The sequence below is a fragment of the Thamnophis elegans genome, chromosome 3 (assembly GCF_009769535.1).
Source record: "Thamnophis elegans isolate rThaEle1 chromosome 3, rThaEle1.pri, whole genome shotgun sequence".
Taxonomy (NCBI): Eukaryota; Metazoa; Chordata; class Lepidosauria; order Squamata; family Colubridae; genus Thamnophis; species Thamnophis elegans.
The window spans coordinates 84,816,153-84,840,783 of NC_045543.1; the positions used below are offsets into that span (position 1 = coordinate 84,816,153).

Genomic DNA, 24,631 nt, shown 5'->3' on the forward strand with positions numbered 1-24,631 from the left:
TTGTGAAACATGTTTTGGGTAGGGTTTTTCTTAGCTTCTTGTTCATCTGTGTAGATATATAGTCTATTACATTATTTACAATTGCATTAAAGTCTCCTAGTATACATATATCTTCGTATTCATATTCTATTATCTTTTTATGTAGTTTCCCAAAAAATTCTTCTTGTTTATCATTTGGGGCATATATTGCCACTAATAATATCTTTCTCAGATTCATTGTTATCTCCACCATCAGTATTCTCCTCTCCTCATCTTCAAAAATTATATTTGATTGGATTATCTTTCTAATATATAATGCTATTCCCTTTTTACTTTGGTCAGCCAGAGTTGTGTATAAATTACCTAGTTTTACCTGTTCCAAAAGTTTTCTGTGTTTCTTTCTAATATGTACTTCCTGTAAGCATCTAATGTCCAATTTCAGTTTCTCTACTTTATTGAATGTTCTTCTTCTTTTTATTGCCGTGTTTAGTGCATTTATATTAATTGAGATTACTTTTATTTCTTCCTCCATATCATTGGTTTATAGGTTTAGTTGATCTAATCGCTCTCAACTCCCTCTGTTCCTTTGTCTCTTTGGCCTTTGCTCCTTCTCTTAGCGCTTTCTCTTCCTGTTCTTTCTTCGTCCTCCCTTGATCTTTCCCCATAATTTCCTGGAAATTAGTTCCTCCCTCTTCTCTTACCAACATTCTTTCCTGTGCTACTATATGTTGTTCATAAAATAATTCTGCTTCCTCTAGTGTATCTAATCTGTGCCTTTGTTCTTGCCAATTTACCAAAATTCCTTCTGGAATCAGCCATCTAAAAGTCACCCCTTTCTTAATCAGACTCTTGGTCAGGAAGTGGCATTCTTTTCTTATTTCTCTAACCTTCCTGGGAATTTGCTTCAATACCTCTATCTCTCTAGACTTGTATTTGATTCTAGTACTTCTTGTTGCTTGCAGTATTTCATTTTTTAGAGTTTTTTAAAAATAAATCTTACATGTATCTCTCTGGGCAAGTTATTTCTTGTTGCATATCTTGTATGTACTCTAAATGTCTCATCCATTCCACCTAAAATAAATTTAAAGTAAAACTATATAATGGCATTCCATTTTCATATAAAAGGATGTAAAAACAATTATAGTCAAATGAAGGTTGAGGTACAATAATAGTAATGTATATAAATACACTTTATTTAAAAATAAGGTGATTTGATGTGTGTTTGTGTGTGTGTATATGTGTGTATATGTGTGTGGGGAACCTTTACCTTTTTTCTTTTACCTGCATAATTATCTAACTGCTCTTGCTAAGAATAATTTAGAAATATTTCACTGATTATTTTTGTTAACCAGTTAGCAATAAGCAGCCCAAAACACAAAACAATAAAAAAATAAAGAAATCAGAAATGATAGGGTGTAAGTTTCCATTGCCATAATTTATCGGCCAGATAAGATCCAGGTAAATATCATGTAAGATAATGACTGTATGCTGACATTTTGTTAGTAATTTGCTAACTTCAAAGCAGATCTGAAACTGAGAACTGTCCTGTCTTGGTTTGTTCTAGGGTTATTTCTTGCTTCAGACTTTCACCGAAAAAATTGGAGAAGCTGCATATTTTGCTTTTTTAAGAAAATATGTGCAAACATTCCATGGACAACTAATACTCTCTCAGGTATTTCTGCACTTTTTCTTGCTGAAGGCATATCAGAAAAATTAAATAGCATGTATGTGATCTTCAGAGATAGCATTATTCAAAGAGAGCAGGGTGAGCAGCATGAGACTTTATAAAATGTTAAAATTATATGCCAAAATTTGGAAAGGTCTTTTTATAATAGCTAACTAATCTCTCATGCCATTCATGGAAATAGACTAAGATATAAATTTTGGAATTTCAATTTGTATCTCCCGTATTCTTGCTGTTATATACAGTATATTATGATACTGAAATAGAATGGTTATGGAGATGCTAAAGCATGGGTCCAAAATGGGCAACAATAAATGGGAAATTGTGAAGATGAACACATTTTTTTAAAAGACACAGTGATTGAAATTAGAATTTAACAATCAGAAATATAAGGCAAGAGTATTTTCAAAAAGGTATTTTCTTTCATTTGATGTTTGGGAATAGGACATAATAGGATGACCCTTTGATGTGTGTTTGAACCTTTCTTATATAATAAATAATATAGCTTAAAACTATGGCTAGTCAAACTAATAACTATTTTGATAGTGTTGTGTACATGTAGAAATGTAGCTACCAAATGAAAGGATTGTAACTACTTGTCAAAAGCAGTATGCGGACCAAGCCAAATCCAAAAATACTAACAAATACTAGAAAGAAATGCTGGCATTTGGACAAATCAGCCAATAGACACATAACAAGCAGTCCTCACTTACTGACACCCAATTGGGATCACCAATTCCAGTGCTAAGCACCACAATCATTAAGAGAAAAGTCATGTAACCATTCTGGAATTGCAATGTCACTTCCACATTTTCGTTAAATGGATCACCGAGATCATTAAATGAGATATCACATGACTGCAAATTGCATTTTCACTTCCACTTTCTTAATTAATTCTGCTGGTTGGAAGCCACTGAAGCTCAGAAATTACGATTACCTTACCATGAAATGCTCCAACGGCTGTAAATGCAAGGACTGATTGCAGGGGCTGTTTTCTTTGACATGATCATGATTTCTAGCAGTTGCTAAACAAGGCAGTGAATAACTGAGGCTACCTGTAAACCACATTTAAGCACCATTTGAAAAAGACAACAAAAATTTAGGAAAGAAAACAAGATTAAAACACATAGCTCTGGCATCCTACATTTAGATAAGCAGGGATCAGTGACAGACAGACAATCAGATGGAAAACAATACCCTAATCAAGGAACCACCAAGGAGGAATCTACACCCCCACCAAAGCTGGTAGGACAAGCAACTGCGTACAGGTAGTCCTTGACTTATAACCACAATTGAGCCCCAATTTTTTGTTGCTAAGCAAGGCACTTATTAAGTGAGCTATGCCCCACTTTACAACCTTTCTTGACATTTGTTTTTAAATGAATCACTGCAATTGTTAAGTTAATAACACATTGTTAAGTGAACCCATTGACTTCGTACCATTGTATCTTGTATTAAGTCACTAAATTAAGTCCTTGACTTAAATTAAGTAAGTCAAGGACTATCCCTATAAACAGGTAGCAAACCCCATGCTTATTAGCATTGATGGTATTATCTAGTTGGATAATGAAATGTCTACCAGCAAACAACCAAGCTCATAGAACACCAAGACTTCCACTATATGCAGTTATTTTATCCTTCTACTTGTTACTAGATTTTTTCTTTCTCTAGAGAAAAGAATTGGAGACCTACAAATCAAAGTACACATTATCACTCGAAATTTACAATCATTGCATAATAAAAGCCTTCTCTGGAATTACCCAACAATGTTTCTGAACATGGCTTGTTCAACATTATAGTGACAATAATGCTTAGTTTATTTTATGCCTCAGCCATAAATATATTTTCTTAACAGTACATCTTGGACAGTTAAATGTGCTTATACGTTGCCAAATAAGATTCAATTGCAAATGAGAAAAGTGTAGTACTGCAATCTAACTATATACCAGCTAACACCATGCATTATTTCTGTTATGTGAACAGTATTGAAGAGGTAAGAGATTTCAATTAGTTTCACTTAGCTCTGCTAGCCTGATATTAAATCAATTTGGTTAGCAAATTACATAAATATTGCAAAACATTGGAAGATCTCAGCTCATAAGGCTATTAGTCATTGTAGTAAGATCATGTTACAATGGAGATGCTAATCCGCTGGTCATTTTCTTTTTGCCTAGCAGCCTGCTGTGAAATCTGGTTTATAAATTCCCCAGCTGCTCTCTCACCATATGAAACATTTCATTCTTGCTCTTATCCTAGAGGCAAATGTTTACAAATTAGATTTTTAAGCTACTATCAAATAATTTACTTTATAGTTATTTAGATGTGGTAAGAATATTTTCTTACTCAAGATTCTGCAGATTCTGAAGTCCCAGATCCCACATGTTCATGTGACACCAAACAATGGAACAAAATCTCCTAAGAGTGAGGAAAACAATATTTTCCTAGCTTTCATCCTAACACTCATCTAATTGTACTCCAAAAGGTTGCAGGTTAAGTACATTGATTCAACGTGTTTTCAGACGCTATGTTTAACACAGACTTACGATTTTTGTGCTCATGCAATGGATCTGTCTCTGTGCACTGGAGACCGTGCAAGTTTTTCATTCACCCTGAGAAATGTTCACTTCTGTTGCAAGATGAGATCAGGGGCAGGTAACCATTTTATGGACCCCAGCAGCACTTTTAATAATGCTACTTTTGGCAGCTAGGTACTGCAAAGAGTGGGGCAGTTACATCATTCAAACGGACAAGTTTGTTTTTGTTTTATTTTTCAGTTAAAGTCCACTATGTCTATCCAAATAAGTCGGCAGGAATCTGTGTCAGGATTTTCAGTGACTGGCAATTAGATTTGAAAACATTTAGATAGTTAGATAGTTGGGTATTTTAACTATCTCAAAAATTACCACTCAGGGAGCCAGGAAACCAAGATGGGGAGGGGGTCAGTTTAATTTTCTCTCTGCACTTCTTCACACTAAAAGCAGGAAGAATTATCTGAAATATTCTGCAAGTCACAGGGTTCATATCTAAATAGGAGTACGATTTTAAAGCAAATATGAATAAATAAAAGTATTGCAATGTTTTAGTGTTTAAAAACGTCGGGTTGAATTCCTACCAGTTAAGAGCATGAAGACGACAGTATAATAACTAAAGAATAAAGAATTGTCACATTCTGAATACTAGTCTTGTTTCTAGCAGCATTTGTAGTATTTTTCCTAGATTTGAGCCACAGGTGCAAGGAAATGACTTCACATGTGAAGCATTAATCAGTTTGCTTTTCTCCCTTCATTTTGACTGCAAGCTCAGTTATATTTTTAATAGTAGTTTTGTTTATTTTAGTTGAGTAGAAAGTAAGTCTGGAACTTTAGGAAGGGTTTTTTTTTTTAAATGAGTTCATTCTGGTTTCCACTAGAAGATCCACTGAATAATATTTTTTTGATGAAATTTGTGTAATAGTTGGAGTGCTGGTAACTATAAATAAATAGAAATGAATTTGAAGTGCTGATTCCACTTGTGTAATTAAGGCTGACGTTTAGTTTGGTGATGAAAAATGAATACCTTTGCTGAGTTTAATATGTTCATTATAACATCTGGTCAAATAAAGAAATAAATGTAACATTGAGCCACTAAATGTGTATATTAGCTAATTCATACCTAGCGTGTTTAAAATACATGTTTTATCATGTTTTAATACTTTAAAAACCCAGTTTGTGTGCTCATAAAAGTACTTTTCTAGCAGCACGGATTTTTATAATGGTGTTTCAGAAGACATATTTATAAGCCCAAAACATATTAGGATTCTGAAACTAGCCACATAATATATATATGGAAGAAACAGCCGAGATCTCACATTGCTCCTGGAAGCACCAAGCCTGAAGATGACGAATGAGACTTCGTCGAAACGTCGCCAAGACATCTCCAATTTTACGCGGGAGAAAACCCGAATAACTAGAGACCTACATATATATATACACATATACATATATCCATATCCATATCCCTTGGATGTTTAAAAAGATGTTTTTCAATAATTAAAAATTGCACCAGGAAAAATACTCTATGATATAATTGCATTCATATTTCATTTTAAATTATGTGATTAGTTTGGAGAGCTTATGATTGTATTCTAGTTTTTGGTTTCTCCAACAGTCTGTCAAAAAATAATAATCCTGAATATACTAGTGTATCTTGGGCATAAAAACGTGAATTGAGTATTCATGTAACAATCTTGTGCAGTTGTGTAGACTGATTTTACAGACATAAAACATTTACATTATTTATATCTTTAACAGTCAGCAATATCTGTTTGATGTACTTCAAAATGAATCAACACATTTAAAACTAATGATAATACAGTTGAATAATAATCCAGCTTGGAAAATGTTGTACTACATTCTAAAGTAATGTGACATCTTTACATAACCAAAGACACAGTTAGGCTACAGATACAAAGAACTACGCAGACAGAAGCATGATTTTCTTAATAATAAAAATAATCAGGGAAGCTGTACCCCGGTATAATGGAATCCTCAACTGCATCTCTGTATTTTGTATTATGAAAGCGAAAAGTATGCCATTTGTAACCAGGTTGCACAATTTAAATATCTCAATAGCCAGCTTATTTTCTCCTGTTAAAATATTAACTCTTCAACTTCTGAAATATAACTTACATAATACAATGGAATCTTCCATTGTCTTGTGTTATCCTGTGGAATGTAGTTCTGCAAGGTTGTTTTTTTAAAAAAAAATTCTGTAGGGTATTCTACTCTTTCCACCCTTTTTCTCATTTCTTCCCTTTTTCAATCGCCATTGCCTTGATCTGAGCATGTGTACACTTTGTAATGGGATATTTTTTTCCACAATTGCTGTATTTATTGCCCACTTGTCTTTGGATGGTATTGAAATTACCAGATAAGTGCTATGCAAGTTTATATCTAAAGATCACAAGCAGGCAATTAAATGTCACATATAAAAATATAACTAACTTTAATTTATATATAAACAGAGAAACATATTAAATTGTAGCCAAACATATATTCTTATTTCCCAAAAATAAGACCCAACCAGAAGATAAGCCCTAGCATGATTTTTCAGGATGCTCATAATATAAGCCCTACCCAAAAATAAGCCCCAGTTAAGTTTGTCAGCCAAATAAAAAACATTTAGTACCATTTCCCCTGAAAATATGCCCTAACTGGAAAATAAGCCCTAATGCGTCTTTTGGAGCAAAAATTAATATAAGATCCAGTCTTATTTTCAGGGAAATACGAGTAGCTTTATTTACATTTAATCTTCTCTTTTATTGCCATTCAGTGTACTGTAGTATTTGATGATTACATTAAATTGATTATGAAAATGATGAAAATATAATGTACTGCCCTTGTATTTTAGGAAGATAATGTTAAAATTTGACATTTCTTTATATCCTTTTATTATATGTGGCTTAGAATTTCATAAGCACCTTTACCTTTTATGAATACTCAATGTCAAATGAATAGTTATAAAATGTTGCTATGAGTGCTTGTTTTTAACAATAACAGTATTTTATTATTTTTATCCAGGAATTTCTTCATTTATTATTAGAAGAGTTCCCCCAGTTAAAAGGGTATGTAAGTCTAAACATCCTGATTCAGATATTTTATTTATGAAAACCTTGTGTGTAAATTTTCCAGCAATGTATTAAAGTTGCATCTCTGCAGAAAATATCTTAAGATAATCTTATATGCCTAAAACACTAAGAAGTTAGTACCATAGTTATGAATGATGTTGAATTTGAGTGTTTCATAGCTATCTGTTAAATTATAAGGTGCTATATCTTTTATTATAAGAGAAGAAAAATACATGGAATGGAAAACCATAGAAAGGAGCTTCGGGTCCCACCATGGGATCAGAGTTTATGTTTTTGAATTCAAAAACACTTCTAAATTCAACTGAAATAAATGATCTCACTTGCATACACGAGTAGATTGTTTTTGTGATCAGCTCTATCTTTTCATTTCCAAAAACTTAAAAAGAGAAGAGTGTCCTAAGTTCCAGTACGAAAAAACCCCTGTGAAAGCACCATGCATTACAAAAAAAATTTCTTTGTCAAGACTGCTCTGCTTACCTGGTAAAATATTTTGGTTGAAGGTCATTCATATTCTTGACAAAAGAATTTCCTGGAACCTATTGGGCTTCCACATATTTTTTTTTCCTAACTAGCACTTGGGATAGTTCCCAATTTTTTTTGGCCTTGCTTTGTTTTCAATGTCTGCCCTCTGATTTTTCTTTCTTTAGTTGCAAAGCTTTGCCATTTACTTTGTATAAAAGAAAATTTTTATGGCTTGGTTTTTGTATAGTAAATTGCAGTGTGTAAACACATTGTGCTCAATTATGGTATCTGTTTTCTTGGTGAAAATAATTTGTTTCAGTCAGTTGTACTTAGAATCTCTGTATAAACTTAACACTCTCTTTTCTAAATTTTATCAATTAAAATTTTACTAAAACTAGGAGGTTTATGGCTGCTTCAGAATATGCCAAGAATATTTTAATTTCCAGTAAAAGTAGTGGATTTCTTTTTCCTTCAGAAAGAAAGGCAAGATTTCAGTTCTATTTATTTTATGGCCAGACATATAGTATGCTGCCAGAATTATGAATAATGAGAAGATAAAATGTGGTGCCAAAAATAATAGATCATATTTATATAAAGTATGCTCTCATCTATACTTAATGTCTGGCAATTATGTTTTTTCCACTAATTACAGTATAAGTTTTAATTCTTAACACAAAGTTAAGAAAATAATTGAGCTTTGTATTTGTAAAATGAAATGTGTTAATATTTCTTTGACCTGAAAGAAGTTTAGACGTTGTTCTATTACTTCTCCCCATCATAAAAATATTTGTTTTATCACACAAGAGTTTTCTTTTTATATCAAATAATACCTTAGAAGCATTTTAAGTTATGATGGAGGTGTCTCTTGATTAAATGAAACACAAAATGCTCCTTATGCAAGCATAAGCAACATTTTTGGGATTTGACCAACGTATGTATTCACTTGCTCTAACATTATAGCTTTGAAATGTGTTTTTTTATGCCAGCCATTCCCAGTTCTTATTTTAAGCAGTCATTTGTGAACATTTTGAAACACTTCACAGTAGAGATATGAACTTTTGCCAAACTTTCCCCCCCAAAATACGTAGTTTAATATTGTGTTTCACAGCAATAGTTTTCTATTTTGTACTAGTGTAACGCCTAGTCCACAATAATACTTGTATGTTGTGAGAACCTTTAATGTGGAAACACATAAATTGTATGTCTTTATTTGACATGAAGTATTCTAATATTGATTTATATATCTAGAGTTTGAAAATGTTGTGTAACAAATATTTTTCTATTATTCCTAAAAAGTTCAAATTGGTTTTTTTCAAATAAAAAAATTAAAGGAAGAAATAAATTAAACTGTTGTCCCTAACCCTACAGATTCTTGGAACTGATAAAGGCATTGGCTTATATTTGTTATGCAGATAAATATAAACCTTCAGGACATAATAATGTAGGGTTAAAAGGTTTTAAAAGTAATCACGTGAAAACTATCCAGTCTAAATCTGAAGCAATGGAGATCTGAGACGATGGGGTCTGGTTAATTTTTAAATGGCCATTTGTCCGATCTTTCTGAGAGTTAATATGCCTTAAGTAAGTGATCAAATGCTGCACAGCTGAACACAAGGACGCTGTAAAAGTTACAATCTGGGAAACAGAGAAAGGGGAATTGGTAATGTTTAGAGAATGTCGGCCCTTATTTAAATTACTGAGAAAATTTGTATTCTTCGTCCAGTCCAAATGAAATGTTACTTTAAGGAAGTTGTACAATACCAGAAAGGACCATTTCATCTGAATGGAAAATTCCAAGGCTGCGGTCTCAGAAGGCAGACTAATTCTCCAATTTAATCAGGGCAGATTTGGAAAAGTGAATGTAACTGAAGATCACCCAAATGGATGAGACAATGAGAAATGGCAACCAAAATGAATAGAACGGCCTGAAACATGATGAAAAAGAAATCAAATAGACAACAGATAATATTAGTTGCTCAACTTTCTATTGGATTTAAAAACAATGTATTTCTATGCAATTTGTACAGTGTATTAGCTTAGGGTTGGGGGTTGCTGTGAACCTTTTAAGCAGCACAATTTTAATGGCATGAGATAGCATTTGATTCATAATCACATCTGCTTTCCATAATAAACATATCGGACTTGAGCCTAAATTTCTAAGTGCCATTGTTTTGATCCTGATTTTAAAAGACAGTTTTCAAGTTATATGCCTGTTGTGTACAATAGCCTTAAAAATCGATATGCTGTGAAACTAGCTCAGAGGGAGCTAGTCCAAAATTTGCTATGAATAGCAGTAACATAACACTCATTCCATAACAAAGTAATGAAGCGATCCTACTTTATAAATTATGTAGTTGTTATCCTACTAATTTTATTGAAATACCTTAATTCCTGGATCTCAGCATAAATTTGGGCAATGCTCTGTATTAATGGTGCAGGATATTGCTCCTAGGAGCAGCATTTGGCTTTCAGTAATGGCTGCTACATTCTGATAAAGAGGATAGGCCCAGAGAAAGAATGAGCAAGACCAGGACTAAAACAAAATGCAATGTATTTGAATGAAAAATATAAATTAAATTAAAGGTAGTTACTTACATCTGATCAGTAGGATTATTCTCCATGAATTACATTTTCTTGTTGTTACATTAAAAAAATGCATCTTTTGGAAATGGTTAGGTCAGTGGTTCAGATTACAGATAATCCTTGACTTACAATCATTCATTTAGTGACTATTCAAAGCTAGAAAGGCAAAAAAGTGACTTGTTTTTCACACTTACGACCACTGCAGCATCCCCATGATCAAAATTCAGACACTTGGTAACTGGCTTATATTTATGACTGTTGCAGTGTCCCATGATCGTGTGTTCACCTTTTGCAACCTTCTAACAAGCAGAGTCAATGGGGAAGCCAGATTCACTTAACAACTATGGCAAGAAAGATAATAAAATGGAGCAAAATTCATTTAACAATAGTTTTACTGAGGATCAGAAATTTGGGGTCCACTATGGTCAGAGGTCGAAGACTATCTGTATACACCTCTGTTGTCATGTACTTTCATTTATATAATAATTATATAATAATTCTTATATACCGGTAATAATTCATCGCCAAATGAACAAATGTTGAATTCTGTTTACAGTGGAAATACTGTACTTATTATCTTTCAAGATGGAAATAGAAGCCTGTATTATCTATGTAGTGTATGCAGTTCTGTTTTGGGCTTTAAAGTATATTAGGCAGCCCATGACCCATTGGGTCATCATCTCAGAGTTATTTCTTTGTCTAAACAAAGAAACAAAATGACCTAAGTGGGCAAAAAAGCAGTGGGAACAGGAGTAAATACCTGCCAGCTTCCCCATTGATTTCTCTTATAGGAAGTTGGCAGAGAGTTCTGAAAATGGTGACCATTGACTGCGGCTGGCTGCAGTAGTACTGTGGCATAACTTTGACAAATTTCAATCCCACAGGATTTATGGGTCCTGGATTTTGAATGCATTCTGTAGCCCATTTCAAGTTTATTGGCTAAAAAAATTATATTGTCCTAAATGCTCTGTTTTACCCAATTGAAGGGTACGAACAAACAAACATAATACAGTAGTTTTATTAGCATATAGATTAGGGTGAGTGCAATGATATATCATCCTATCACATTACTAAATGATTAAATATTGCTTAAATCTATTTTGATAATTTTCAACCAATTACAATGACATATCCTATCTAAGTATGCAGAGTCAGGTTAGTAGATTAGATTATTTCGTAAAGAATGATGCTTTGCTGGCAAAATTTTATGAAAGTTTAACTATTTCTCCAAAGTATTGTCCTCTTGTTGCATCAGACTAATGGAAAAAATAAGTGTGTGGGAAAATGCTGAATTTGTAAACAAATTTTAGAGCCCACCTGCTTTGTCTTAAAAACAAAAGGGAGGGGATTTGGATCAACTCATCGCAGTCATGGGAATCAATGGCTATTAGTTTTGATGGCGGTGTATTTGCTAGTTAACAAGTGGATTCCTTGTGCAGTTGGTTGTTGAGAATAGACTGCTGGACTGAAAGAGGCAGGGATCAGATCCCACTGAGTACTGCTTTTATTGTTAAGTTTGACATTCACCAAATGCCTTTTGATTTTAGCTTGCCATTATCTAAACTAAAATTTATGGGGAGTTTAAGGTGCTTGGTCTGCTGAACCATATTTAAAAAAGATACACGGTTGAATTGCTTTATATTTTTATTTTTGTAGGTTCACTGCTTTGTCTTGGTCCCTGTAATTATGTAAAGTTTTGTCTTGTTTCATTTTATTTCATTTTATTTGTATACTGCCCAGTCCTAAAAGTTCTGAGTGGCTGACAAAAACCAAATATCATTTTTAAAAAAAGAATCCTTCAAAAACAATCAATAAAGCTATTTTTAATAAAGCAAATATATCAGTGGTGGGTTTCAAAAATTTTTAGAACCTCTTCTGTACTTGTGGACTGCTTTATGGGAGTGGCTTGCTGGCCATGTGCCCGGATGGGAGTGGCTTGCCAGCCATGTGACTGGGTGGGAGTGGCTTATCAGCCATGTGATTGGGTGGGCGTGGCCAACTTGTAAAATGTGGTGAAACTCACTTAACAACACTCTTGCTTAGCAACCAAAATATTGGCTCAGAAACTCTGGCATTTGAAGCACCAAGTCTTAAAGCCGTCAAGTTACAAGACCCTTGCACCCCTAACCCTTTAAGAAAAAAACCCAGGGATGTTCAAACTTGACAGCTTTAAGACTTGTGGACTTCAACTCCCAGAATTCCTCCTCTTGCTCTTCATCTGATGATGTGCGGATGGGCGGGGGGAGGGAGCTTGAACCGGTTCTAAATGGCACTGTAGATTTGTGGTACCTCTTCTATAGAAGCAATTAGAACTGGCAGGAACCCACCCCGAAATACATATTAAAATTATAGAGAAAATGTAGGAAATCATGCTAGGTTCACCTCTTCAATTACAGCTTGTTCTCCTCCAGTGTTAGAAGAACAGCTATGCCTTTGGTGCTCTCTTTGAACTCAGAAAGAAAGAATGCCAATTTATATATAGTAATGTATTTATAGATGAACATATATGAATGTATGTAGGAGCAGCATATGAAAATTCGTATTAGGGAATTTTAAATAACTGGAATTTTCCATTCAATATCTGCTTCAGTAGGAAAGTATGAAGAAATTACAAACGTAAAAATTAATAAGCTCTTAAGAGTAAATGCAACTAATCTGTTTTTATCGTGTGTGTCTGTGTGTAAGGGAAGATAGATGTGTGTCTCACACACAGAGACACACTCCCAAGCACTTCTTAGGTTATGATGGCAACTGGGGCTGGATTTACTATCGCTAAGCAACAGAGCATGACATGGTCATACTAAGTGACATCAAGTGACCAATTTGCTAAGCAACAAAAATTCTGACATCTGTTGTTAAGCAAGGACCACATAGGTTGTTAAAAGAGGACCTCACATAACTTTTAACTTTCTCCTGGCTTTTCCATTGACTTGTTTTGTGGGATTCTGGCTGGATTGTCAGAAATCACAATGATTTGTCTGTGGAGTATTGCAACAGACCAAATTACAAGGACCCATTGTAAGTACCTTTCATTTAGTGCTGTCATAATTTTGAATAGCTGCTGGACAAATGGTCATAATCCAAGGATTGCACACACACACACACACACAGAGAGAGAGAGAGAGAGAGAGAGAGAGAGAGAGAGAGAGAGAGAGAGAGAGAGAGAATCTTTATGATTATTATTTTTTTATTTCTTTGGAAGGTATGGTCTGACGATTGAAAACATTTTCCAGAAGTGGCTTGACTGCTCAGGAATACCTAAGGTAAATGGAAATGTATTTTTTAATAGAATCCTGTGAATGAATCTGCTGAACATGTTGTTCAAATTATTTTTCCTTCTATAATAGATACTGTACGGCATGAATAAAATCTAAGTTTTAATGATATCCAGTTTATGTTTTTATAAAATACACATATGAGAATCAACTTTTATCAATTGCAGGTTCCATTTCCTATTTCCCTCAAAGAGATGTTGCCAAGGGGGAAAAAAATCTCTTAAACCTTACTTTATTACAAAGGATACTGTTCATTGGAAATTGTATTATTAAGGAATTTTACTGACACTTCGCATTTTTTAAATGAAAGTTTGTTTCTTGCATTATTGTGGATGAAGAAAAACACTGCCTTAAATTACTTTTATTTATCAACCTTTTAATGTTGAGTTGGACTGATTTATAATGTTTCACACCTGTTGCAGTTATGCTAGGAACAGAATGTTTTCTGAAAAAGAAAAGAGGGAAAATTAAATATTTATTTAATTTCTAAAGGAGTGATATCCTTCACAGAGGAATACAAAATGATATCAATCCAGGATAAACAGTGGCAGTAAAGAAACCATCCTCCCAGTAACATATATAGCAATTGCACATTCTGTCTATGATTCAAATATTTAATTGCTGTGTCCAGTTGTCTGGAAATGCTAGAGACAACAAGTACATTTAAAAACACATCATTATCCTTCAGATATCCTTCTGCAGATTGCATACATATTCTCCAGACATCCAAAATTTGATCTCCCTGGAATGTTGACCTTCAATCTCTGTAATGGCCAGTCTATTTGGCTAGCCCAGGCAAAATTGGCAGAAACCAAGTATAGATTAATCCAGCAGTGAGTCATAGAACCAGTTTTCCATTCCCTATCTTATAAAACTGAAGGAGCAAATGTTTTTATCTATCCATTTCAGTTATTTTCCTGTCATGCCCACTCAGAGCAGTTCAGAAAAATGGAATACAACACTGTTGTGCTCAAAACAGTCAGGATAGGAGAGGCCATGAAATATTCTTCAAATTCCTTGTGAAGGGTTTTTCAGGAAATTGGGCTTTATAAAAGAATGTGTCCTCCCCATAGCTACAACCCCATAGCTTTTGACTGGAACGTAGTTAAATGTTTCCAGTGTGTTTCATTACATATGTATTCTGAAAAAAGGACATTTGTGTAGAGGCAAAAGATTGTAGGAGAGCATTTTCTTGAAACTTGTTGAGTCTGGGTTAAATGAGGTCAATTGCCCTGTGCTGTTGATTTTGCTGTTTATCAGTTCAGGATGTACAGCAGCTTAAGAAGTGACTCACCACAGGACTGGAGAGTTTTTCACCTTCTACTAAGTTAATAATGATTTAATGTCAGCAACTCCAGGCTGAGTTTAAATGAAACTACGACTTTAGAAACAGCTGATTTTAGACAACGAAAGAACCTGTTAAGAAATTACTAAGTAATAATGTACCCATGTCTATCTTTGTGTAAAAATAGGCGTCCAAATTTTTGCTATTGTTCCTGTCTATTTTTAAACATTTCAAGACTGATGACATCTATGATTTGTTTGAACTATAATTCTCTATTGTTGAACAAAGCTTTCCATGGTCAAGATACATTTTTCTTTAGTCATCTGTTTAGTATAACCCCACCCAAGGTAATGAATAAGGTAAAACTATGCACAAACTCTGGGCTTACTTAACACATCGAACACATAACACAGTTATTTAAACAAGTAATAATCAATCATATTCTATAATAATTTGTACACTTCACTAAATCAAATATTTTGGTTGGTCTATTCTTTTGCCTGCATTTGCTGTAGTTTTATAACGTACCAGTACACAGTGTTTTTGCTTGTTCCTTTCCTATAAGCATATGTTGAGCTCCATTGTTTCCTACCTTCCCTTGTTATTATACCCATGATCCAAAATGCCACCTTCTTCTCCTTCTCCTTCTTCTTCTTCTTCTCCTTCTCCTTCTCCTCCTCCTCTTCTTCCTCTTCTTTCTCCTCCTCTTCTTCTTCCTCCTCTTCCTCCTCCTCCTCCTCCTCCTCTTCTTCCTCCTCCTCCTCCTCCTCCTCTTCTTCTTCTTCTTCTTCTTCTTCTTCATAACTTTGGCCTCTTCCAATTTTTTTTCTGAATCTATCTATAACCTCCAGTGCAATAATGCCAGAGTTACCTGAGGTAAGATGGGTTGCAATTCTAAATTTTACAAATAAATAAATATTTTTGTAATGAAATATACAGAAAAGCAGCAGCGAAGACCCTTGTAGTTTAAATATGTCACTTCTTTGCAACATTAATCCACTTTACATTACTTGCTATTGATCCAAGTTGAAAAATTTAAATCTGATTAGCTTCAGACTTACTTTCTTAATTAGCCATCTTAAAATGCTCTAACATCAGCTTTTGTTGCCTGGGAGAGGAAAGTTTTAATGGATAATTTCCTCTCTCTCTCTCTCTTATAGCAGAATAGTTGTAGTGTATTAATAAAAAATAAAAAATTGCAGCAAACAGGCAGAAGGAGATCTTAGAGAAGAGTGGGAAGCAGTGGTGGGATTCAAATTTTTTTTACTACCGGTTCTCTGGGTGTGGCTTAGTGGTTGTGGTAGGGGAAGGATACTGTAAAATCTCTATTACCTCCCCACTCCAGGGGAAGGTTATTGCAAAATCCCCATTCCCTCCAGCTCAGCTGGGACTTGGAGGCAGAAAATAGATGGGGGCAGGGCCAGTCGGAAGTGGTATTTAGCGGTTCTCCGAACTACTCAAAATTTCCACTACTGGTTCTCCAGAACTGGTCAGAACCACCTCTGCTGAATACCACCTCTGGTGGGAAGGGAAGCAAAATAGAGAAGTGAGATGTGTCATATAATAAAGAAATTGAAATTGCAACTTACTCTCAAGTCCTTTTGTAAGAATACAACAATAGTAATTTAAATAATGAAAGGGAGGTAATCTAAGACTTTCATTCTGTCTTATTTGAAGGTTAGAGATCACTTGGAGAATGTCCTGGAATATAACCTTGAATAAATATAGTAAAGAGAGATATTTGTTCAGTTAATCCAATCCATTTAGGGCCAATCATAAAACATTTTCTTTTCCTTCTTGAACTATAGTAATAGAGCTCCAAAAAATAAAGCGCTTTGGGGTATCCAGATATTTGTGAATATCTCTTAGGAAAATTGAAGCAGTCAGGAACATGCCCCTTTCCCAGAACAAGTTAAATATTGTTTGTGAATTTTCATTTTGCAGAAACATTTTCTGATGATCCAGATGCTTGGCAGGACTTGATTTAAATATTTCAATCTTCTATTTTTTTGACTTTTTATTGATTCTTATCTTTGATAAATAAAGTTTCCTATTTAGAATATTTTTGGTCATCATGCCAAAGTGTCAGTAGTTACTTTCAAGGTGATTAGCACTATTATTATAAAATATAACAAAATCAGGTTAAGTAAACTTCACATTTAAACATTTTTAATCATAGCTACAGTGTTTAAATGAAAATGCATTTCCAGATTATTCACTCTCAGTGAACTCTGCTAGTTAGACTGAGATTTTTCAGCTCCATGTTCAATTACATTTGAAATAAATGAAAAACAAGAAAATGGCATCCATCCAGATATAATAACAAAATGTTTTTCCTAAGAGATATTCACAAAAGGTTTTGTGCTTTCATTATCTATACAGTAAGCTGTAGTAACTGATTACCAATCTTCACAGCAAATGTCTAATTTGGTTTAGGCTGGCTTTGGAACGTTTCAGTATGATTGGGAAAATTGACTTCAGCTGTAATTGGAGACAATAGGCTACATATTATTATTTTCTAATTACGCTATTATAAACCAACCTTACAGATTTTAGAGAATGTATTCATAAATAAAAAAAATCTATTTATTTATTTATAAGTTTACTGATGAATGCCTGATATTTATAGGGGGCCATTTTTAGTATTTGGATTTGTTCCCAGCATTTATTTTCTTTACTTCATCCTCTAGTATAAACAAATTCAGACTTTATTTCTGAAAGTGATTGTCAGCTGTAGAGTAGTACCGATCTTTCTAGATTATTTATATTTCTTCTGTTTCTTTTGCTCCTATTTTAATATCATTTATCTTGATGAAGAATATACCTTAATGAGGAAAGTGAAAGTAATGCAAGTTTAAGGAGATGCCTCTATTTCTGCAGGTCAGGTACAGTGTTTAAAAATTGGTGGTACAGCTCTTTCACCTAGCAAGAATATGTTACAACCCCTCATTTGGAAACTACTTCCAATTTTTTTCTGCTCCATTGAAGCTTTACAGTTTGCCTATTCAACTCCTATCAGGTCTGGTGTTGATAGCTGCTCTCAAGAGAAAGTTACCGTAATTCTGAAGCTTGATGTATCACTGACCTGTAACTAATGTTGGCATTTCCAGACATACTGTAGGTTAATGAATGAGCGTTTACTGTGAATTTATACAGAGAGTTTTAAAACTAGCACCATATAGCCAAAAATCTAGTTTAAAAAAGTTGGGGGTTCCTTAGAAACTCAGGAATAGTTACACAATATTGATAGTGGAAGCAGCTTTATACAGTATACAAGGACTTGAAATATGAAAATAGGAAAGAATCCATGAAAATAGCTCATAAGAAATTGTTTGCAGAGCTATAACAAAGCTGAAATATTCTTTGTGTCTTGTCTTTTTCCCGTTAATCACACTGCTGAGCATAAAAGCTAAGTTATGCACAGAATGGTTGGATTTGCCCCTAGTAGAAAGGAAGTATGTTTGGTATCTCCAGAACAATAAGAGTTTGCTGCCTGGCTGGTCAATGCTGGATCAAATTCACATTCCCAAGTTCCTACTCTTCCACCTACATATTCAAAGGTCTGGAAGCCCAGAAGAGGGAGGAAAGGTCTTTCTTAAATAGGGATGTGATCTTTTCTAATAAAGCTAACCCTGCATAGTACAAGCCTATTTTAATTTGTGCCTTGCAAAAAAATCCTAAGAAAAGCAAAAAAGATTAGCTACGAATTAACTCTTGTCTTGATGACAATACCCTCCCCCCCACACACACACTTTTGGCCATCCAAAACAACATGAGAAGGAAAGAAAGAAATATGTAGTCCTATAATACTTTCCCTTTTGAAATTTGTTACCTGAGGTCCAAATTTGATTGGAATATCTTCCCTGGTCTCTGTATGCAGTAATAAAAAAGCAAAATGCTGTAGACGCAACTTCCAACCATTCAGCTGTTTACTTGGTGGCTGATATAGCGTGTAGATGTAGAAGCAGGGGTGGGTTGCTGGGGGTTCGCAGGGGTTTGGGAGAACCTCTAGCTAAGATTCTGTGCAGTTTGGAGAACCCCGAAATTCCACTCTTGGCTGATCCCGCCCACCCCACCCTGCCCCTCCCAGAAGTCCCCACAGGGCCTGTTTTGGATGCAGGTAAGTGAAGGGCGCACATGGAGGCTTAGGGAAGGCAAAAAACGAGCCTACCAGAAATCCAGGAAGGCCGGAAATGGGCCCATTTCTGACCTCCCCAGGCTCTGGAAGCCAGAAATGGGCTTGTTTCCAGCCTTCAGAGCTTAGGGAGGCTGTTTTTGCCCTCCCGGAGGCTCAAAGAAAGTCTCCAGAGCCCGAGGAGGGCAGAAATGCCCCCCCCTCTGTGGTGCAAGAAGCCGAGTAGGCCATGCCCACCGAGCAACTGGGAAGAAAATCCCTTGCTAAAATTTTTGAAGCCCACCTACCCATGTGTAGAAGTAACTCTGAAGAAAAATTGTAATCAGCTTTGGCTTCCAGTACCTATTCTCAGTACCCTGAGAGGGAAGAAGAGACATCCCGTAATTCAAGCAGCACATCTTTGCATGGTAATGGATTGCCTGTCTATCTCAGAGAAACTTTTGCTATATCAATTTACTAAAAGTCTTTGTACTCCACGCCTTTCTAGCTCTTTGCCTTGGTTTTCATTTTCCCAAGCCTACTGGCATGCCAATAAAGGAGGGCAGCTGAGTTCACTTCAAGCGGTGCAATTTCCCAGAGGCTGAGTGCTGACTGTTTTTCAGCATTGGAAGACCTCCTTGTGGGCCTGAAGCGGAGATAGTTTTGGTACAATAGATATATAAAGATGCCAACCAATGGCAGGCTTTTATTGATTCTGGAAATACTGTAAGCACATACGACTTAACTATTTCAGGAGAAAACCCTCACTTTTTAAAAAGCTTACTGGCTTCTACGGTTCTGACTTGGATCAGTTGTAAAACATAAAAACACATTTAGGTTTTTATGCTAGAAATATTTAACAGTTGTAAGAGAAGTTGCATCCATTTAGACTTTGATTAAAATCTTGCTTTAATTAAGAAGGATTTTACAATTTCCACAGTAATTGCTAAACATACTTCCAATTTGGGATTTTCTCTTTCTCTCTCTCTCTCTCCCTCCCTCCCTCCCTCCCTCCCTCTCCCTCTCCCTCCCTTCCTTTCCCTCCCCCTCCCTCCCATGTTATTTTATCCTATCTACCTGGAAATGTGCAGAAGTCTTGAGCTATGAGGGAGTGTTAGAATGGTTTATGACCATATTTAAATCATATTCACATTACTTTCTAACCAAAAGGCATGCACAAAGAATATAAGACAATAAAAACCCTCAGCATCTCTGCTCTAAAGTTCAACGACTCTTTTTCAAGGTTCAAGGTTCAAGGTTCATTTTATTTATATGCCACCCTATTCCCAGCGGGACTCAGGGCGGCGCACAAACCCAAGGAGGGGAAGGGAAACACAAAAACTACAACAAAAAGTACAGGGCATTTAAAACAACCAACAGCCACACGATTCGAGAGGGGAAGGGAACTCATCGACCCAGGCCTGCCGACACAGCCAGGTTTTAACGGCTTTTCGGAAGGCCTGGAGAGAGGTGAGTGTCTGAATCTCTGTGGGGAGCTCATTCCAAAGGGCCGGAGCTGCCACAGAGAAGGCCTTCCCCCGGGTAATGGCCAGATGACATTGGCTAGTAGACGGAACCCGGAGGAGGCCTAATCTGTGTAATCTAATGGGTCTTTGGGAGGTAATTGGCAGCAGGCGGTCTCTCAAGTAGAGTTGCAAGATTGCAACTTAGAAATGCATTAATAAGTGACTTGCACTTTTTAAAATTGCTGGTTCGTATAACCCTATATGAGCTAATGCCTTTTTTTTCTAAATCTCAGGGAAGCATTCAGTTTACTCCATTATAAATGAAGATCGGAAGAAAAGGGGCAATACAATTCATTGGGAACTGGCAGATCCTAATGCATTCAATTTCTTCCCTCATTGGAAAGAAATTGAAGTGCACTCAGAACTATTAGATTGACAGGTTGGCCACTAAATTTTGGGGGTAGGGTGAGTGGTCCATAGTAACCATAGCACAAGCCTTGGCGGTGGTGGGTTCATGATCAGTGCCTAGTGCCATGGGTTACAAACATCATACCTGCATACCAACAGATGGCAGATGCTATTAAAGACCCCACTTGAGATCATGGGAAAACCATTGCCAGTTAAAATAAGCACATTTTTGGCTAGATAAATGAGTAGCTTGCTCATTACAAGATAGATTCATATACTGTACAGATAGTCATTGACTTACAGCAGTTCCATCAAAGTTACAAGAGCACTGAAAAAAGTGACATAAGACTGGTTTTCACACTTATGACTGCTGCAGCATCCCATGGTCCTGTGATCAAAATTCAGCCGCTTGGCAACTGACTCATACTTATGACCATTGCAGTATCCCAGGTCATATGATCCCATTTTGAGACCTCCTGACAATAGGGAGCAATAGGGAAGCAAGATTCACTTACCAGCTTAGCAACTACAGTGATTCACTTAACAAATGTGGCAAAAAGTCGTAAAATGGGACAAAATTCACTTAGTGAATTTCTCACTTAGCAACATAAATTTTGGGCTCAATTGTATTATCCTTCTCCAAAACTAGGCCTACAGCTGGCCTACATATTTCTTCATGAAAAACTAGAGCAGTACAGTACATTTTTATATTTATGAGTGTATATCAACATACGTAAGTGCTCTTTCATCTATCAACTGACCATAGTGAAGCTATTTAGCATGATGCACTTTCAGACAACATTCTAAGTTGCAATTATCACGAAAGGAAGATCTATGAGTAAGAATAGCAGGAATTTTGCTCATTGGGGCTTTCTCGGTAAAATAGTTTTGAATGCAGTTCCTACAATTAGGTTAATCACAATTAGGTAGATCACAGAAGGAAGTAGTAATTAAAACATGCAAACATAGCAAATAAATACACAAAGAATTAATAATGTTCAAAACTTGCTTTGGGAAGCAAGGGGGCTTATGAATCAAACATCTGTCAGAATAAAAATGGATTCAGAGAGAAAAATAATAGAACTAACCTTTCTTTATAGAAAGTGGAAGAACTTGTGGGCAACCAGTGAGAAGCCTCCTAGATTCCAACAGAAGACATAAAAGAGCTTCTCTGAGGGATCTTAAATTTGAGTATATGGATGAGAATGGTTTCCAAATATCCTGGTCTCTTATCAAAATAGATTTATGTAAGTCGTAGGGATAACTATTAATTCTTAGCCAATGGAACTGTTGATAGAAGGGGGTCATATGTTTCTTTTAAACCAGGGCCCAAATGCAGGCACTGGTAGTCCTTGACTTATGACCAAAAATTTGAGGCAAAAATTTCCATTGCTAAGCAAGACCATTGTTGAGATGTGGCCCATTTTACGACCTTTTTTGCCACACTTGTTAAGTGAGTCACTGCAGTTGTTAATGACATGGTTGTTCAGTGAATCTGGATTCTCCATTGGCTTTGCTTGACAGCAGGTTGCAAAAGGTGATCATTATAACCCTGGGACACTGAAACAGTCATAAATACATGATGCCAGTTGCCAAACATCCGAATTTTGATTGCGTAATGCTGCAACAGTCATATAGTATGAAAATGGTCATGAGTCACTTTTTTCAGTGCTGTTGTAATTTTGAACAGTCACTAAAGGAATTGGTTGTAAGTCAAGGACTGTCTATAATGTACAGATATGTTTGGTCAAAGCAACGAGGTGTATTGCCATTGGTGGGAAATGGTCTAGGACCATGATAGCGAACCATGCCATAGGTGGCATGCAGAGCCCTCCCTGCGGGCATGTGAGCTGTTGCGCCTCCCGCTGGCCAGCTAGTTTTTGGGTCTCTGCCACACATGCATAGAGGGTGGGAAGAGTGCAAGGCATTGCATGTGCATTTGTGGGGGCAGGGGGAGTGCGGGGGTGGGGTCACACATGCACGTGCTGTGGCGGAGTGCACATAGGGGGAGTCACACGCACATATGCAGGGGCGCACGGTGCATATATTGCATTATGGGTAGGCACCAGTGGTGGGTTTCTACCGGTTCAGACTAGTTCAGTTGAACTGATAGTGTTCTTTTTTTTCAGTTCTGCACATGTACAGAAGAATTTTAATTGCACTGCACATTCTCATGCAGCATGCATCAAGCACATGCACATATTGTGCACACAAGTGAACTGGCAGTAGTGCCTGTCAGAACCCACCCCTGGTGAGCAGGTGCGCTTTCAGCACACGACGACAAAAAAGTTAGCCATCACTGGCCTAGGATCTTAGTGTACTTTCAAAGATGGAGGAATTGCTTCTCCCCTTGTCCCTTGCAATTGCTCCTTCTATCTCAGCTCTCTTCTGAAACAATAAACATTAATGTCTTTAAACATGCAGACTGCTGATTTGAATACCACAATTCTTTCGCATTCCCTATAGCTTGCAGCATTCTCTTGAAATATACTAGAGAAAATAAAAGATTGCATACATATTTGTCTAAGCTTATTTTGACCTGATAAAAATATCAGTAGAATCAGTTTGTTGAAAAGGTTAAGGCGTCAGGCTAGAAATCAGAAGATTGAATACTACAGGTGGTCCTTGACTTACAACAGTTCATTTAATGACCGTTCAAAGTTACAATGGCATTGAAAAAGTGACTTATGACCAATTTTCACACTTACGACCTTTGTAGCATCCCCATGCTCATGTGATCAAAATTCAGATGCTTGGCAACTGGTTGATACTTATGACCGTTGCAGTGTCTTGGGGGTCATGTGACCAGGTTTTGTGACTTTCTGACAAGCAAAGTCAATGGGGAAGCCATATTCATTTAATAATAGTGTTGCTAACTTAATAAATGCAATGATTCACTTAACAACTGTGGCAAGAAAAAAAATAGTAAAATGGGACAAATTCACTTAACAGATGTTTCACTTAGCAACATAAATTTTGGGCTTAATTGTGGTTGTAACTTGAGGACTACCTGTACTCCCACACTCCCCATCCCCTGTGCATGCGCGGCAGAGACCCATAAACTAGCTGGCCAGCTAGTGGGGTGACCTTGGGCAAGGTCACTATCTTTTAGCCCTAGGATGGAGGAAATGACAAACTACTTCCAAAAATGTTGCCAAGAAAACCGGAGGGACTTGTCTAGGCAGTTACCAAAAATCAACACTGACCTGAAGGCACCAGGACAAAACAAATAAAACTTCCCTCAGCTTTTATCTTTGATAGCTTTTGATAGGAATGCTCATATTTAAAGCATTACCAATAATTAATGTCATAGTGGGGTTTTTTTTAAGATAAATTTTTGAAAAGGAAAAAGAAAAGTCAGCCATTTCTTTACTGGGTGTGGTTGTCCGATTTTGAACAGGTAAACAAGCGACAGTAGTCCTGCATTTTATTAAAAGGGCAGAGTGTATACATATGACATGTAGTTCTGCTCTGAATCAGACTCTACCCAGCTATTGAATAAAGCTGAGAATTTTTCAGGCATGTAGTATGAAAAGCTCGAATTTCATTTAAATAGGGTTAGACATTTTGTTTGGCTTGGTGGTGGATAAAACTTTTTAATGTTTTGGTATGCTCCAGCTACTCAGAGGCCCAGCTGTTTGGATCTTTACTAGAACTGCTCTATTGAATATGCTTAAAACTGTTTTTGGGTGGTCATTGAGACATGCTAAAAAGAATTGTGTGTGAGCTATATAAGAATTCCAAAAATA

General features: G+C 35.9%; 1 protein-coding gene across 5 annotated transcripts in view; it reads left to right on the plus strand.

Annotated features, from left to right (window-relative positions):
- AOPEP (aminopeptidase O (putative)) overlaps positions 1 to 24,631 on the plus strand; it is a 220,715-nt gene that overhangs the window by 94,946 nt on the left and 101,138 nt on the right. For all 5 annotated transcript variants that reach the window (XM_032214527.1, XM_032214530.1, XM_032214529.1 and 2 more), the window contains exons 9-11: positions 1,544 to 1,651; positions 7,222 to 7,265; positions 13,537 to 13,597. In XM_032214527.1, coding sequence (XP_032070418.1) covers positions 1,544 to 1,651; positions 7,222 to 7,265; positions 13,537 to 13,597 — 213 coding nt within the window. The remainder of the gene's footprint in view (positions 1 to 1,543; positions 1,652 to 7,221; positions 7,266 to 13,536; positions 13,598 to 24,631) is intronic.